Source organism: Myiozetetes cayanensis, unplaced genomic scaffold, assembly GCF_022539395.1.
Source record: "Myiozetetes cayanensis isolate MyiCay16 unplaced genomic scaffold, myiCay2020 scf3, whole genome shotgun sequence".
Lineage (NCBI taxonomy): Eukaryota > Metazoa > Chordata > Aves > Passeriformes > Tyrannidae > Myiozetetes > Myiozetetes cayanensis.
The window spans coordinates 64,144,727-64,162,425 of record NW_026087521.1 but is presented as its reverse complement, the minus strand read 5'-3'; the positions used below and the strand labels follow the sequence as shown (position 1 = coordinate 64,162,425).

At 41.7% G+C, this 17,699-nt stretch overlaps 1 protein-coding gene across 2 annotated transcripts; it reads left to right on the top strand.

Moving 5' to 3' along the window:
* The first annotated feature begins 20 nt into the window (after window positions 1–20).
* Window positions 21–13,595, top strand: GOLT1B (golgi transport 1B). Of its 2 annotated transcripts, XM_050325193.1 has the most exons (6): window positions 21–152; window positions 5,053–5,144; window positions 6,588–6,766; window positions 9,525–9,606; window positions 10,579–10,612; window positions 10,970–13,595. In XM_050325193.1, exons 1-5 carry the CDS (start codon window positions 26–28, stop codon window positions 10,585–10,587), a joined length of 489 nt encoding a protein of 162 aa, XP_050181150.1. In that variant the 5' UTR covers window positions 21–25; the 3' UTR covers window positions 10,588–10,612; window positions 10,970–13,595. The 2 variants fall into 2 exon arrangements, with proteins under 2 accessions (XP_050181150.1, XP_050181149.1); XM_050325192.1 differs by lacking the exon at window positions 10,579–10,612 and having other exon boundaries at window positions 22–152.
* Window positions 13,596–17,699: the final 4,104 nt, after the last annotated feature.

Sequence of the window (17,699 nt, the reverse complement as noted above, 5' to 3'; positions counted from 1 at the left end):
CGCTGATTGGCGGCGGCGCTGCCCAATGGGCGGGCGCGTCTCATCCGGCGGGTGCGTGTTTCCGGAAGACGTGGCCGCTCCCGCCGATCCCGATCCCGCTCCCGCCGCTCCCGGCCCCGCCGCCACCATGATCTCCCTGTCCGACACGCAGAGTAAGCTTTGCGGGCGGTCCCCGGCGGGGCGGCGGGGCCGGGGGGTCGTGGGGCCCGGCGGGCCCTTCGTGCGCGGCGGCGGCTCCGGGAGCGGATCCCGCGGGCACCGCCGGGAACAGCGCCGGGCTGGGAATGGGCCCGAGCCCGCGGGGCTTGCCCGGCCGCACCCCCGCGCTGCGGGAGCTGCGGCGGTGCCGGGAGCTGGCGGGGAAGGCGGCGGGTGGAATGGGATGTGGGGATGCAGGGAAGGCGGCGGGTGGAATGGGATGTGGGGATGCAGGGAAGGGCCGCGCCCTCCCCTCGCAGGGCTCTGTCACCAGCGCTGCGAGCGCTGTGAGAATCACGGGAGGGTTTGGGTTGGAAGGGACCTTAAGGATCACCTCATTCCACCTCCCGCTAGAGCCGGTTGCTCAGAGCTCCATCCAGCCTGGCTTTAAACACTTGCAGGGATGGGGCAGCCACAGCTTCTCAGGGCAACCTGTGCCAGTGCCTCACCACCCTCCCAATAAAGAATTCCGTCCTCATATCCAGCCTAAATTTCCCTGGTTTCAGTCAGTACCCATTGCTCGTTGTCCAGTCCCTGTAAATGAATGAATGAAAGTGGAGAGGTAAATAAAAGTATCACTTAGCTGGAGTCTTCCCGTGTGCCTCTCTGTGGGTGTCAGTGGGATGGAAACAATTAGGTGTGAGTGGCCTCCCTGCGTTTCTGGTGCTGTTACAACATCAGGTGTTTGCAGGTGACACTGACGGGGCTGCGAGGTGAGGACCAGACACTCAGTCTGGAGTGGGAAATAAAAACTACTTGTATATGGTTACAGTTTTGTTTTCAGTGAATAGAAGTACCTGGAAATAGAGATGCTTAAAGGGAAAGTACAAAGAAGTCCAAGTAAAGAGGTTGGTGAGTGTGCCCTTGCAACAGGCGGGCCAAAGGGATGCAGGGGTGCATTGGGAAGAGCGTGGCCAGCAGGTCGAGGGAGGTGATCCTGCCCCTCTGCTGTGACCTGGTGAGGCTCATTGCAGTGCTGTGTGCAGGTCTGGGCTCCTCACTGCAACAGGGAAAAGGAGCTGCTGGAGAGGGTCCAGCGGAGGCCACAACGATGATGATGAGGGGTCTGGAGCATCTCTAATGAGGATGGACTGCGGGAGCTGGGCATGTTTAGTCTGGAGAAGACTGAGAGGGGGTCTCATCAATGCACATAAATATCTCCAAGACAGGTGCCAAAGGATGGCGCCAGGCCCTTTCAGTGGTGCCCAGGGACAAGACAAGGAGCAATGGCCATAAACTAAACCACAGGGAGTTCCACCTCAACGTGAGGAAGGACAGCTTTCCACTGAGGGTGGCAGAGCCTGGCATGGGCTGCCCAGAGAGGCTGTGGAGTCTCCCTCTGTGGGGCCATTCCAAACCCACCTGCTGCAGGTGACCCTGCCTTGGCAAGGGAGTTGATCTCCAGAGGTCCCTTCCACCACTGATAGTTGTGTGGTGAGAGTTTAAGCTGCAAGGTAAAGGAGACTGTTAGGTCTTGGATTTAAATGAGCATCTCATGCACGATGCGTTCCTGGCATGACTGCCACAAAAGGGAAGGAGTTTGCTTGATAAGCACCACAGCATCAGTTATGAAGGAGGGTGTGAAGAATGTAGAAAAAAAAAAGTTAAAATAGCTAAGTTTGATAGCAGAATCCTGGAAGTGGAGGTTTTGGTGAGCCAGTCAAGGCCAAGGATGAAGACAGGCAGCAAAGCTGAGCAGCATTCAGGGTCGATGATTTCTTGAGACATTCAAGTGCTGTGCTCTGTGACTGCGATGGGTACTAACCCTTTGGGTTAATTTTTATGTTTCTGGTTGAGTAAATCCATGTGGGCTTTGCTTTTGTTCATTCCCTAACCTGTCTGGAGTATCCATTGGGGGAAAAAAAAAGAAAGAAAAATTTCTTCAGGAAGAGATTTACTGTTTCTTAGTTCCTCATTTGCAACTTTCCTCTAATTCCAGTGCTGACACTGTTTGCTTTAACTGTCAGAGCCAAGAGTAGTAAATAAAACACTGTGAAGTTTAGGGGGTTTTAGGTATTTTTTTCACATTTTGTATTAAATTCTGATGATTTTTCATCTCATGTTTTTAAACTCACTGCTGTCTGGAAAAATATGGAGTTATCCATAGAGTCACTAGTGGAGTAGTGTGTCAAATACCTGGAGAGAACCACTGCATTAGTTGATGCTTGGAAAATTAAATTTGCAGCTGTAGTCTAGGACATGATTTTTAAGTGATGTATTGAATGGTGTTATAAACCACCAGTAACTGCAAAAGAATGCACTTAGTTTTCCCCCAAACAATTTAAATTTTCAATACTAAAAAATACTTCTAGCAAAATGATAATTAAACATTGAAACTTTTCATAATCTATGAACTCCAGTAATTTTTTGTTTTCTGACAGCTTGTAGTGCACATTTCCATTTTATTTTGTCCTCAAAAGGCGGAGAATGTGCACTGCCTGCCCTGAACTTTCACAAGCAACGTAGCTTAATTTTAAGTCTTAATATTTACTAAGCTGTTTTGACACAGTGCTGCAGTTCTCTTGCACAGCTTATGGGATTTGTGCAGAAACACTGATGAAGTTTTACTCCCTCCTTTTGTGAAATCATAATAATTAAAAATTAAAAAAACCCAGAGTAAATGCAACCTGGCTAGTGTGTGTGTCTGCAGTTCTAGGCATTGAAATGTTGTATTTGACTAATGTGGGAAAGCTCTTCTGGCACAGGAGAAAGCATTTAAAAATAGTTTGCTCCCTCTATAAATATTCATAATCCGTTGTTGAAAAGATTTTATACAAAACGCCAGCACTTTTTTGTTTTTAAATTCCTCTGAGAACATTAGTCAAATATAATTCCACATTCTGATATGAATCAAGTCAGTAATACCTTCTGCTGAGATATTAGCAACAGAGAATAATGGTCCTGGACCATTCACCTTCTTCCAGCAGTTATTTTGGGACAATGACAACGGTGTTCCTTTTTTCCCTTTCCCTCCACTAACCAGAGAATATGGGTGGCTGCTAAAGTGAATCTGAATCCGTTGTAGCAGAAGTGATTGCAGAAGTGTCAGGGTGGTGATTGCAGCAGCTGTTGGGAGTTGGCCTCTGCCTCCCTGCCAGATCCATACCTTGTGCTGTGTCTGCGGGAGGAATGAGTGCTCACTTCCCGTGGCTGCATATTTATCTTTCTGGCAGCTGCTAATTCCTTTGAGTCCTGCCTCCAAGTGTTTCACTTCCAGAACACAGGCTGTTTCTGCTCTTCTGAAGCAAAGAGTACTGGAGAAAAGGGCAGATTGCAATTGTTGTGTTGCCTGCAGTCAGCAGATCCGTTGAAAATACAATTTGCAATTCTGTTTCTCGTTGTAAACCAATGCTGAGAATCTCTGCAGTAAGCTGATTGTAGCTGGTTACTTTGTGGTTTTAATTGTGGGTGGTTAAAATGCTCATAGTAACAGTTTAAAGTGGCATGAAATAATGTAGGGCCACGTGCCCTGCAGCCTTGCTGAAAACTGAGCCCTTGCAGGAGTCTGGGAAGTGGAATGTGGCTGTAACAAACCTCTTGGAGTTGTTTTGAAACAGTGGTGGTGTTTTTTGTGTGTTTCAGGAGAGACTGTGCAAAACTGCTTGGAACATCAAAATACATATATGTACAGACACACCAGGCTGCCAGTGGTATTAGAGCTGGTATAGAATTTGTGTTTTCTGAAGGTTTCTAAATTCTCTGGCTACAGGGATAGCAATGTAAGGGTGAGGGCATGGATAGATGCAAAGATTTTTGCAGCCGTGTTGCTGCTGTTCCTGGTTTTTCTCCCCCATTCAGTCTGTGTGAGAGTCAAAAGGTAGGATTTAGAGGTTTAAAATCAAAAGCAGGACGTATTTCTATGTATGGTCTTCAAGATACCTTAGAGGCCATTGTCAAGTGCGAATTTTAATCATAGCTTCACAATTCTAGTCCCGTTTTTCACACAAACCTTCCATTCTACTCTCTTGCCTTCCCAGTGTTTCTTGAGCAACTTTTACAAAACTCAAAGATCAGAGAATCATTTAGGTTAGAAAAAACCTTTAGGAGCATCAAGTCCAACTGTTAACCCAGCACTGCCCAGACCACCACGATATAAGCCAAGACATTAACTGCAAAAGGTAGTTAAAAAAGTCTACTTGTTAAGATCAGATGAAACTGTTATGCAACACTAGTAGTCTAGAGATAATGTATCTTGTCAAAATCTAACAATTATGGAGAATGAAATAAGAAACATGAAAATGATAATTGAACATTAGTCCCTCAGTATTTAGTTAATCTACTAGTTTTGTGAAAACTGGCAAGTGTCTGGAGACCCAGGCTAGTGTTTGATAGCTGTCAGCACAAATGTAACTTCGAAAAATCCTGCAGGATTCATCGGAGTTGTGTTCCATCCAGAAACTGAGGGGAGTGGGACTGCTATGCAGGGTTATGGGAGGTGGAATGTGAGGTCTCAGGAGGATGGAAAGGACCAGGGTACTTATGTTACTGGGTAAAGATAATGGGATAAGAACTGGAAACAGAAAAGTTTCATTGTCTCTTTGCAAAACAATCTCCTCACGAGCAATAAATCAAAAGGGATGTCTTTGCCATATGAATGTATGCATGATTTTGCTGGTTGCATTCCATTTCAGTATGTAGTTCCAAATGTGGACTGTTTTGATAAGCAGCTTCCAAAGATCTGTCTGGTTTTGAATTAATTGATGTCTACAAGAGTTACTATATTTGTACCTTCAGGGAAGTTTTTAAATTTAAAATATCTTTAGATTGGACATTCTAAGTTTGTTCACAATTTTTATGCATGATTTTTTCCTGGTGCCATGTTTTGTTACATGCCTGAATTTGTTTCTTTTTCAGAGATTGGAATGGGACTAACAGGCTTTGGAGTGTTTTTCCTTTTCTTTGGAATGATACTCTTCTTTGACAAAGCTCTTTTGGCTATTGGAAATGTAAGTGCCTTCTCTGCAGTCCTTAGAATTAAGTATGTGATATATTAAAGATAAACTAAAAATAGAACAGTCTGTTATCAGTTTGAAGCTGGATCACAAGAACTGCTGTGGTGAATTTGGTAAAGAGTTATGCTGGGTGATGTGAGTGAATCATTTTTCCCTGATTGAAGTTAGAACAGCTCACACTGATCCAAATATCATACCTTGGGTCAGGCCTGAGGGATGTTGGTCAGACAAGAAGCAGCTTGTTCCACAGTTGTTGTGCTGCTGCAAATGTGGTTTTTAGATTGGCTGTCATTACTGAGGTCCTTTTTTGTGATCTTGTAAGATAACTGTCAATTTTAAGTATATATTTGGATAAGAATAGTGATGTGTTCTCTATGTGCTGGCAAATGTAGCTTTACCGTGTTTTATGAGGAAAGAAAGAAGAATGAATTGCTGGTAGTCTGGGTTTAGAAAAGCCTTCATAATAGAGAGATTTAACATCTTCAGCTTTTACCAAATCAAAGTTGTTGCATAAAGCAGCACAGAAAATAAATCCTAGGTCTGGTACACAAAATTCCCAAACCAAAGCAAATATAAAATGACAGGGCGTTTTCTGCATGTGATAATTAATCTCTGTGCCTCTGCTGTTCTCAGCTTCACCAGCCTGCCCAAGAACAGCCTGGTAGACATTCACCCCCTCTTTTGCTGATGCCTAAAAGTCTGCAGGCAAAACTGATCAGGTTCATTCTGAGTCAAATACTGAGATTCACTGAAAGGAAATAGGAAATTGTGTATCTGACTTTGGGTGCATTAGCTGAAGCATTGCTATGAACCATCAGTCAAGTGTGTAGTGGAAGAGTGAAAAATAAAATAATGCTTATTTTTTTCTTTCCCTGATGTAAGGTGGAAATACAAGATCCTGTTTAGGGAAAATGATGAAAACGTAGGTAGGAAGAGACAAAGACAGGCTATGTGGTAACCAAAGATAATGCAAGAAAAGGTACTGTATCCTTGCAGAAAGGTTCTTTTGGGTTTCTTTTAAAGAAGTTAGAAAGGGCAGGAGATGATAAGAAAGTGATTTATTAAATAATATAAACTTAAACTTCATCTATAATCCTGAGTAAAACCTGAGATACTATCACTTTCTGAGCAAAAACGTTGCCCAGATTTGTGCTTAAAAGCTGAAATAATTTCAAGCCCTGTTCCTGCAGTGTGTTTGTCAGAGAACACAAAGGTAGACTCTTCACTTTTTAAGCAGCTGAGAGCTACAAATGCTGTAAGATGGGTTTTACAAAAGAAAAATCAATAGTAAACTCATTCTCACCATCTGTCTTCTGATATTAAAAGAAGTGGTGCAAGAGATGTAGTCTTAATTTTGTAAAATATACATATATATATATATTTACATCCTAAACTTGGGAACATAATTAGCTGGTTTCCTTCTCTGGTCTTTTCTAGGTTTTATTTGTGGCCGGCTTGTCTTTTGTTATCGGTTTAGAAAGAACGTTTAGATTCTTCTTTCAAAAACACAAAATGAAAGCAACAGGCTTCTTCCTGGGTGGTGTGCTCATAGTTCTCATTGGTTGGCCTTTAATAGGAATGATCCTTGAAATTTATGGGTTCTTCCTATTATTCAGGTAAGTCCTGTTTCAAAATAACTTTCTGTGTTGGTGTATCTAGGAACAATTGTATTCATATAATGCTTCTGTGTTACAGTTGACAAAGCAGCATCCTTTAAATGTTTGTTTTGACAGATTTTAAATAAATCTGTTAATTCATATTTGCTAGAGGTGGAAAGTTGATAAATATTTTTCCAAGACTCAAATGTGCTAATGTTTGTGAGGCATATGCCAAACTGACTTTGAGAATGTTGATGTCTGACCAGAGAACTGTAAAGCTTCAAAATGCCTGGGAACCCAAATTGTTAGCAGTGCAGTTGAAATATTTCCTCATACAAAAAGCAGATACTTGGTATTTTTTTGGTGGGGAGTTTATTCTTTTCTTTAACAAACGTGGCAGAATACTTGGTTATTACCATCCTTAGGTTTCTAGCCATTTCATTACTATGGCAGCCCAGTGAAAAGGTGTTTTATGTCATGTTTCATTACACTTGTGCCCTGGTAGAGTCAGAACTGCTGGTTTGGTTTAGTGTCATCTTGGCTGAGTTAATGAAAAATGAAAATTATAATCTTTTTAACAGCAAACTTGATACATGTTGTAACCTTCACAATGTGTCATTTAAGTTCTTCATAAATGCAACTGTAATAGTGAAAGAATTTGACTTGTTACAACTGGCATACATATCTGTATTTTTATCTTTATTTCCATGGTTGAACTTCTGTGCTCACTACAGAACAAAGCACAAAATATGCTAAGAAGTAAAAAGAGAGGCTTTTAGTTGTTCTTGGACTTCTGTCCAGATGAAGACTGTTTCATTAGTGCTTATTGATCGAGTAACAAACCCTGGCATATTCAGCAATTGGCTAAATAATACAGTTCCTTTTAACTAAAGTCACACCACTGTTATCATAGTGCTCTTTTTGCACTCAGTAAAATTGTTTGCTGATCTTCTATTTAGTTTAGATTACTTTTTTTTAAAAAAGTCTTAATTTGGCTCCTACTGAAGGCAGTGAGATTTCAGAAAACGAATTTTGCATGTTTAATATATATTTCTTATTCTGCTCTGAATTCTACCACTGCAAGTGCTTTGATAATCACAGTATTTCACTGAATACATTGTCACTTCTTGCCTGTAGCACTTGGGTTTAATCAGCCAGTACAAAGCAAGTGGTTGTGTTTCCAACAAAATACCCTCCTTTTAAAGGATCTTGAAAGAATTATGAATTGCTATGTCTAGGGGTTAGGGATTATCTAGTGATGCTAGCCAGGGGCTACAGGGTAAAATAATGTTGAAGGGTTTATAAGAGGTCATTAGTTATCCCTAGCTCACTAGGACTATCCCTTAGTCTGGAGAGTATCAACAAGGGATAGATAATTCCAGGTGGGAATGTTTATCTGATCTGTTTTGATTCAAAACATCTCAAGACCATTGGAGCCCAGTGGTTGGACTGGATGATCTTCAAGGTCTCTTCCAAGCTTAATGATTTTGATTCTACAGCTGTCTTTTCTAGTGCTTAGTAGTTGTTAGAATCTGAATCCCTTGCCTCAAGGTTGGCTGGTAACTACTTCAAACAAAGCTTTTTGTTTTGCTTCAGTCTTGTTCAGGTGTTTTCAGCAACTTGTTCCTTTCTGAAGAAATTACAAATGGAACCTTTCCTCGAGCACCATTTTATCCGACCCCTCAGGATCCAGCTGCTTGGTTGCATAGCAGAAACTTCCCTGGCTATTGTGGGACAGTTTCTCTTGTAATCAAAGCTGCTTTTGGAGCCTTATTCAGATTAAAGCACCCAGAGTTATGGCTAACAGTATTATCCTTCCTGTACTGACTATTCCTTATTCTTGGCTACACCAGCTGCTTCTGTCCGCTACAAGTGGTTCGTGTGCCCTGCATCACAATTTGCTGGGCCGCTGAAATGATCCAATCTTTAAAAAAGGAAAATCTCCAAGAAAAACTTATTGTTATTACCCAGCAAATATTTTTTTAGCAGTGCGGTGAAGAGGATGATGACTTGTCAAACTTCACTGTTTCACTGTGCCTGAGGTCTCAGTGCACATTAGTCCTTACTGTACACAGGGAATGTATCGCTCACTGTGGGATCAGTGGGAATGCCACCCCCAGCTGAAGGGCTGCAGTTGGCTGCAAACAGCTGAGACACTGCCACAGGAAATCTGTTTTCCTGCTGCAGAGACAAAGTGGACAGTGCAGGGGCTACACTGTGACAGCTATGACAGGCACCATCCCCTGGGTCATGACTCAAACCTCTGACTTTATATAAATTTGGAAAATAAGTGAATACACAACTCTGTCATGCTTAATTTTCTTCAGTTAATGTAAAGAGTACTATATATCCTTTTAATTACTCAGAACTAACTTCAGTTGTTTCTATATTGGATCTTACAAGAATGTACTTCCTATAATGTGAAAAGAAATTATCTCAAAACATGTGTGAAAACATTGTGGAATCAGTTGGGAACATCAGTTTTGTTGACAGAAGTTGGATATTCTCTCCTGAGTTCTTTTTATATGAGCTGAATGAGAGTTGCCAGCTATGAAGGAAATTAAGACAATTTAAAAATAAGGTGTTTCTTTCCTGGTTTTCTCCTTTCTCTGCTGAATGTTTGTTGATATATTTGATAAACTAGTGAGCTGCTAACAAGCTGCAGGATTTTATGTAATCTTGGTTTAAAAACTACCTGCTATTTTTTCATGTTATAGCAATAGGAGAATGGCTTAATTACAGAAACTAATACAATCTTCTGATATCTCACCTAAAGGGGGTTCTTTCCTGTGGTGGTTGGCTTTATTAGAAGAGTTCCAGTTCTTGGATATCTCTTGAATTTACCTGGTATAAGCTCGGTAAGTATTCAGTACTTCATGCAACAGTTGAAGCTTCTGCCGTGTTTTATTCTGTTCATACAGCACTGACAGAAATGCATCAGAAATAAAACAAATATAACTTTAGAGCAATGACTTTGGGTGCATTCCTGTGTAGTTCTTACACCGCACAGATCACACTGATTCCCAGGGAGAGACTTCTAGATGTAAAAGGAGCAAAAGGACACGTTTGCAGAAGCTGCCCCTGCTTATGTAATGTGAAGGGAGGAGCCCTGGATTGTGACCTGGAACTCTGGCGTTCTTTCTGCTTCACTCTTGGCCCTGGGTGACCAGATTGGCGAATCCTGACACTGCCCTGTGCCTCTCCTTTTGCCCTTAGAGTGAGGAGGACACTGTTCCTCTTTGTGCAGTGTTTGGATGTATTTATGAAAAGTGGCCTGTAAAAGCAAACAGTGGAGAACAGTGTTAAGTTTCAGCTTGTATGGCAAATCCAGAAACTCTCATGATGCATAATCACCATCAGGTATATTTATCTAAGGTTTACTGCACCAGGTTACATCTTGCCATTACTGCAATTTGTATTTTTTCAAATGGAGGTTTCCATGTTCTTAACCAAATAATCAGGGATTTGAAGACAATTAACGTGTGCTGGAAAGATGGTAATCTAGGGTGTTTCAGTCAACTACTTTTACTGTGCTAATTTCTGTGTGTTTTGACAGAAGCATTTTTAACTCTAGTTTTGAAAGCAACAGTTTTAATAGCTGCTACTAAAAATTAATGGGGGAATTTCTTAGATGGATAGCCTGTTTTTTTTTAAAAATGAGTGTTCAAGATCATCTGTTCCAGTCTCACAGTTAGGCCAAGTTCTGGCTCATAATTCATGATCAATTGAGTGTTTCATTTGTCAATTGATCTCTCTTAGTCATATTTAATTTGATCATAATGGGGTTAAATCTTGTTTTAAAAAGATAATTGTTAATGTTTTATTCAAAGCCTACGTAGGCTCAGAAGAGAATCCACAGTAATGGTCAGTTGAAATACCTTCCTTGGTCTACTAATGCATGTGTGGCTGAGACTGTATTGTTTTGTTTTAACCATTAAGCTGGCAGTGTTATCTGCATTTCTTCTATTTCCTTTCTCATTCTGTTGCATCCTCATGTTGCACTGTTAATGTCTATATTGAGAAAAACATGTCATGCAGAAACACAATTGCAATGTAAGATTTTTAATTTTCACAAACCTAAACCATGAGACCTCGGTGAGTACTACTCGACCCTCATTTCCAGTCGCATACCAACTGTGCAAGTAGCAAGTAATATTTGAGAGTATCTTCACTGTATGTAAATGTCATCGGCTTAAAACCTTTTTGTCTCCTTTCCTACAGCTTGTAGATAAAGTTGGAGAGAGCAACAACATGGTATAATGACGAGAGGGCCGAAGACTGATTCTAAACTTACTGTGTTATTTATAAAATCCTTTTGAAGAATACTCAGCACAAAGATTAAGTTGTGTACAAAGGAAAAAGCTTGTTACATTCTTTACATAACAGTTTAATTTAAAATGTATAGTCAACAAAATACATTAGAAAAGAAGCTCGGCAAGTATGCTTCTAGGAAAGTAAATCCAGAGTTCAGGAAGTAAACTGAAGAGGTGAAAGTCATGGAATAACCCATGCTACAACTGTTCAAGACTATTTTTGTTGGTTTTGGAAAACATGCTAGAGGCAATGAACCCTTGTGGAATTAACGGTGCCTGTGCTTTACCTCCTTATTTTGAAGGTGCAGTAGAGCAAACAGGCCTACATTTTTTAAGGGTGACCCAAACTTACCCAACCCTCTGCTTGCTATCCTCAGAGTGCAAAAAATCCAACAGGAAACTTCTTGTGTAACAAGAGATGCGTCTTTGCATGAAGGTTAAGATGACTATTCATCTATAAGTGTATTATGACAATAAAAAGGAAACCCTCCACAGTCCTGTTACAAGCATTTTTGTAAATATGTGGCTGAAATAAAACATTGTTATCTTAATGTTTCAAAGCCAAATGTTAGTTGATTGTATTTGCCTTCCGTTTGGGAATATGCAAAAGGTCAATCTTTAATAACTTCGGTCTTAAATGTTGGTTCTGAACATGTAGAGCTCAATAGGGAACTCTGGAAACCAGCTTGCATTCCTTCCAGGTTGTTCTCCATGAGTCATGTTACATGTGCATCCACAGGAGAATGTAGCCCCTTGTCAGTAACATGAAAACTGTGTAAGATATGCTTAGTTCACAAAAAAAGGCATTAGGTTGAGGTGCTGATGTGAACCCTGTGAAATGTAACTTATCAGAATTTGGACCTTTGTTTTTAAACAGTTTGAAACTAAGGTTTCTTTGTTTACTCTGGAACTACACATTGACTTTATTTTTTACAGTAATAAAATGAAAACTCAAAGTTCTGTGTATGTGAGTCTCTGGGGAGAAAACTGAGCGACTGGGGCTGACTAAAGGTCAAGTGCCAATCTCCTTATATTTGTAACTTGTAACTTGGGTTATCTTCAAATAACTTAAAACTTCTATTGGTCACAGCAACAACTTTGCTGTTACAGAGGATTCTTGGCTTATCTGGTATAAATGTCCCCTACTAATGCACCGGTCATGTCATTGGAATGTTAACGTTGTGCACTTTCAATAGCTAGTTATGTTGTGTCCTCACCTAAGAAACCATGATTGCTCAGTGAAATGTATTTCTATAGGCCTTGGGGGTTTCTGTTGTTTCACTGTCTTTTCAAATATAATCCTAAAACAAATTACCCCAGGGTAGTATTTTGAGTAGCTATGTAGCCTTACAAGTCTAACGACTGGGTTTTTTTGGGTTTTTGTTTGTTGTTTTTTTTGTTTTGTTTTGTTGTTGTTGTTGTTACTGTGCAGTTAAAATTGGAATTTTCCAAAATAACTTTTAACTTAAAAAGAATCCTCGTGTATCAACTCTTTTGAATGTTGCTCTGAAGTTTACTTGTAAGACATGTTTTATTTTCATTACAACTATAGAAATGGCTGCAGTGTACTTTTGTCAATATTAAATTTGCTTCCTTCTCAAACAGACACAAAATTATTCAGTAAAAAAAGAAAAAGCCGTTATATTTACAGTGAATGACATCTGAAAAAATCAGTGAGTTTATTCTATAAATAACCAAAAATATCTACATTTGCCTGATGGCATGTGTGTTATAGTTTACAGACAGGACTAAATATGATTTGTGGGTTCTACCTCAAGAGATAAACCATTTTAGATAACCCAATTTTAACTGCTCCTGTAGATCTGTTGTGTGTTACAGTGACTACAAAATAACACTACAACAGCTTAGCAAACTCGTCCTGTTTGTTCTGGTAGGGCACTTGTCCGTGCTGTGGGAGCCAAGTGCTGCTTAAAGCAGACAGAGTTCATCATCTACTTTATAAGTCAGCCAGAAGTTTTGTTCTTGTCTCTCAAAAAATGATGTGATGGGAAAGGTGGATTGCACCACATGACTATGGAGCTCTGGCTGGCAGCAAACTGCTTGGTAAGCTGACGTACCTTCATCGACAGGGAAGCTGATGATGTATTTCTGAGGTGATTGATGTGTTGCTGTGTATGATGTTTTAGCTCTCTGAAAATCCAGGATGTAGGCAGGTCATCTCACTTATATTTAAGTCATTGTTTTAAGTCTGTTTCACTGTTGTGAAAAGCGTCCAAGGGCACAGAATTGTATGTTGAATTTAGCATAGTCTTTATCCCTCAAGGTAATGTTGTCTTTGAGACGGTTTTGCCAAGATAAATGTGGGTGGCAGCAAAGGTCAAAACAACTTAGCCTTAAAGTGTTTCTGTCCTTGTAAAAATATCTCTAACAGAAACATGCTTGGAACGTTTCCCCTTTTAAATGTAATTTATAATTGCTGCTTTAGAACTCAAAAGGATGGATCTTATTCTGAGCAAATGAATACTGTAAATATCCTTGTCATACCTTGAATAAATGGGTACCTTTTTCTATAATTTGTCTTCGTGTCTCTTTACATGCACACTTGACAGAAGTTTTTTGGTAAATTTTCCTTTCCAAAGGGGAGGGGGTGCATGCTGTTAGTGCTTGGCTACACTGTTGTGACTTTTACAGTAAATAGTGTCTGGGATTAATCTTAAATGGAAAGGTTTTCTCTCTTTCTTAGAATAAACCTTTTACATAAACATACCCCTAGTTTTTCATGTTCCAGTTTCAAATACATCACAACAAAATGTGAAAGTTACAGTTATATGGGAAATAGTTTCTTTATTAAACTACCTCCTTTCTGAGGAAATAACTGTGAAACTTCAGGAGAAAAAGGGCATGTGTCTAAACTTAGAGCAGGTTTTCAGTTTAGTTCAAGGATATGACCATGAGTTCCCTATATCCTAGAGAGTGACCTGATAAGCAGGTTTACCATTCCATGGTGCTCAATAAACTTCCAAGCCCACTGTTGAGGATTTTCAGAGGGAGCAGAACAGCAAAGCAAGGATTTTAACTGGTTGTTGAGGTGGTGTGTTGGTGTTATGTGCCAGTTATTGCCCTAAAAACTTACTCTGACTAAAGTTCCAGCCTCTCAACTAACCTTTACCAGAGTTGGTTCTATGGTAAGGATTCCAAAGAACTGGCACTTCCTAATACAAAAGAAAACAAATTCACAGCAATGTCTGGTTACATTTGTTAAACTGTGAGAGGTATAAGGTATAATTTTAATCTGTACATAGCTCGTGGCCCGTTTGTTTCAGTGACTAGAGGCCATTCATTAACCAGGAATACTTTGGCTTTGTTATTGCTCACAGTATGGTGCCACAGCAGTTTAGAGTCTCTGTCAAAAGCAACATAAAGAAAGGAATCTTGCCCCTCTAGCAGATGTCAAAATCAAGGTTTTATGGAATTAATTTAAATTGTTGATTCACCAGATTTCAAGGCACAGACTCATCTACTTGTTGCCTGTCTGGTTCTCTTGATTATCAGTCAGGCTGGAGAGTAGAGTCCATGTCCCTAAACCAAACGTGTCTCCCAGCTGCCTCTTCAGAGGTCACTGCCAGCCCTTGGACTCCTGTCTCTGTCTGGCTGCCACATCCTGGCTTGCTTTGGCTGTTCAATTGCCATTACCAGCTGTGACATCACTAGTGTGTCACTACCAGACTGATTTACCCAGCAGAATTTGTCCTTTGTGGCCCATTTGTTCTAAGCTTTACCCCTCTGGTTATTGATCTTGGCACATTAAAGCATCTTTTAGAAGACTTGGATCTTATGCTGAGCCCAACAAAGAGATTCTGCAGCTGCTATAATCCCTTGCCAAACCTAATTTCAGCACAATTATATGCTAAAGCATCCTCCTCAAATATATAACAATTTACAGAAAAAGGACAGGACCGACATGGTGTAATTTGGTGTGGAATTCATTATCTCAGACTAAGTGTTACAACCGATAACTTGGGATATGGACCAATATCAGTTTATAGAAATGCACTTAGGTGTTGGTTGCAAGTCATTAATGGTAGTTTAATTGTTTACCCCCAGAGGTAGCCCATGCCCAGAGGTGTGCTTGCCAAAATCCATCTGCGCTCCTGTGGGCTTTATAGCAGGTACCATTTTCCACTGACCACCGCTTTGCTCGGGAACGTGGTGGATCTCCTATAAAAATATGTAAATTTGGGGTATCTCATCGCTCACAGAAGCATTCAGTCCCTGGCTGATGATGGTCCTGCGGTCAGGGGTCTCCTCGCCGCCACCAGGAGGAGCCACGAGGAAGTGAAATTCCCGAGGTGAGGGTGGCGGGAGTGGCCCGGGGACTTGGGGTGATCATCGGCTCCCTGTGAGCACCAGCGCGGTGCCAGCAAAGCCTGGGCGGGGGGTCATGGACTGATTTCTCGTGTGCTCAAGGGCAGAACATACCTTTTATCACCTTCCTTTGCATCAGCTGCACCACAAGCCAACAGCTCCGAGTCCTACTGCCGGTAAGTGGGACCTGGGAAGCAGCTTGAAAATTCCTGTCTGGTTTGTGGCTTCTGGAGCCTTTCTGAGCTTGACTTAATTTAGACCGGGAAACTTCAACGTGGCTTTAAAGCACAAAGAGGATGCTGAGCTTTTTATAGAGAGCCGTCGGTGCCGGAACGCTGCGTGTCAGCCCCGCTCCGGGCTGGCAGGATTTGAGGCAGTCGGGTTGTACTTAGGAGATCGGGAAAGCAGGCTTTGCGCTTGGCACAGCTCAGCTGCCTCCTTTTTCTCCAGGCACTCCGCAGCTCTTCCAGTAACGTCAGAGAAATGAAGATTTCACATTGATTTCTGCAATTTAGTTCTACTGCTTTGAAATAAAAGGCGGTTTCGGTCCCAAATGTTTTACACCACCAAAACAAACAAACAAACAAACAAACAAACAAACGAAAACGCACCAAACCCCCACATTAGGTCAGTCTTCAAATATTGATTTAGTTTTCACACTGAAACCAAGTAGTTCTGCAGTGAGTCTTTCATGTGCCCTGGCTGGGCGGCTTTTATCATTAACTGCCTAATTTTGAGCATCCAGAGGAGGACAACAAAGCTGGGGAAGGGTCTGGAGCACAAGTCATGTGAGGAGCAGCTGAGGGAGCTGGGGGGAGCTCAGCCTGGAGAAAAGGAGCTCAGGGGTGACCTTACCACTCTCTACAACTGTCTGAAAGGAGGTTGTCGTGAGCTGGGGCTCAGCCTCTTTTCACAGTGATGGGACAAGAGGAAATAGTAACAAATTCTGCCAGGGAGGTTTAGATTGGATATTAGGAAAAAGCTCTTCACTGAAAGGGTTGTCAAGCCTTGGAACAGGCTGCCTAGGGAAGTGGTGGAGTCACCATCCCTGGAGGTATTTAAAAGACAGGTGAGTGTGGCACTCAGGGAAGTTGCTTAGTGGTGGACTTGGCAATGCTGGGTAATGGTTGGACTCACTGATCTTAAAGGCTTTTTCCCACCCAAACACTTCTGTTATTCTATGAACTTGTGTGGAGAGTTATCCTCAACTTGCTTCTTTCCCCCCTTAAAATAAAACCTACAACAGAACAGAACTTCAGGTGTTTCCCTTCTCTCACTTTTCTGCCAGTTTTTAAGCAGACCTAAATGTGGGACAAAGAAGTGACTTAGCAATTATGGAATCTTGTGAGTGACCTTGGATGAGGAAAATGGGCTGGCAAGGAATCTTGGTGCTTCCCTTCAAATGTGAAAGAGTGGGTTGATTTTGATGAGAACTCAGGATTTATTCATGTGGTCCAGGTGCTTAAAGACTCAAATGGAGCAAGCTGGGGGGGTGGGGGCTCCTCTGCCGCTGCTCATGGCATCTCCCCGTGCCCCCTTTCCCACCTCTGGTACACTTTAAGTGCCCTTTGAAGGCAGGGAGGGAGTTTAAATGCCTTTTGAAGGCTTTGCTCTGTAGTGTGACTGACACTTCACCTTCTGTGACACGAAGGAAGCCGGGCCAGGCATTACTGAGGCGAGGAAGGTGCAGCCACACAGAACCTTCTGGAAGAGCCCTGTGGGGAGGCAGAGGAGAGGAGAGGTGAGGTGAGTAGCTGGAAAACAGAAGCCTGGACGAAATGTTGGAAACAAACTCTCTTCTTGGTTAATTCCCAGAGCAGAATGTTTTTCTTGCCTCTTGGGGTAGAAATAAGTGACACATTCACAAAGTGCTGATTTAGGAAGAATGAGTAAAATACTGTTTCCCTGAGAGAGTGGGAATGAAAGGGCAGGAGACGTTGTGTTTATTTGGTTCCAATTACCCTCACACATGCAGGACTTTTCCTTTCAGCCTTTTTTTTTCAGCATTTTCCTGGTTGTCAGATGTTGTGAGGCTGCCTTCCCTTTTATCTTTTCTCAGCTCCCCCTTTTTAATGTTTCTTTCCGTGGGTGTAATTGTGCAGCCCCTACAGCTTTGTGAGGGTGCCAGCTGAGACGCTTCCCGCCCTTGAGCATCTACAACAATCACTTCTGACTCCCGGCCTTTTTATCTGTGATTTTTACACCCAGATCCCTCTGCTAATCCATTTTACAGCAGAGCCCACACACAGTGGAGTTGACATGCCCAAGGAGATGGAAAAACGGCAAGAGGATGGAAATGAGCACCAGGAGAA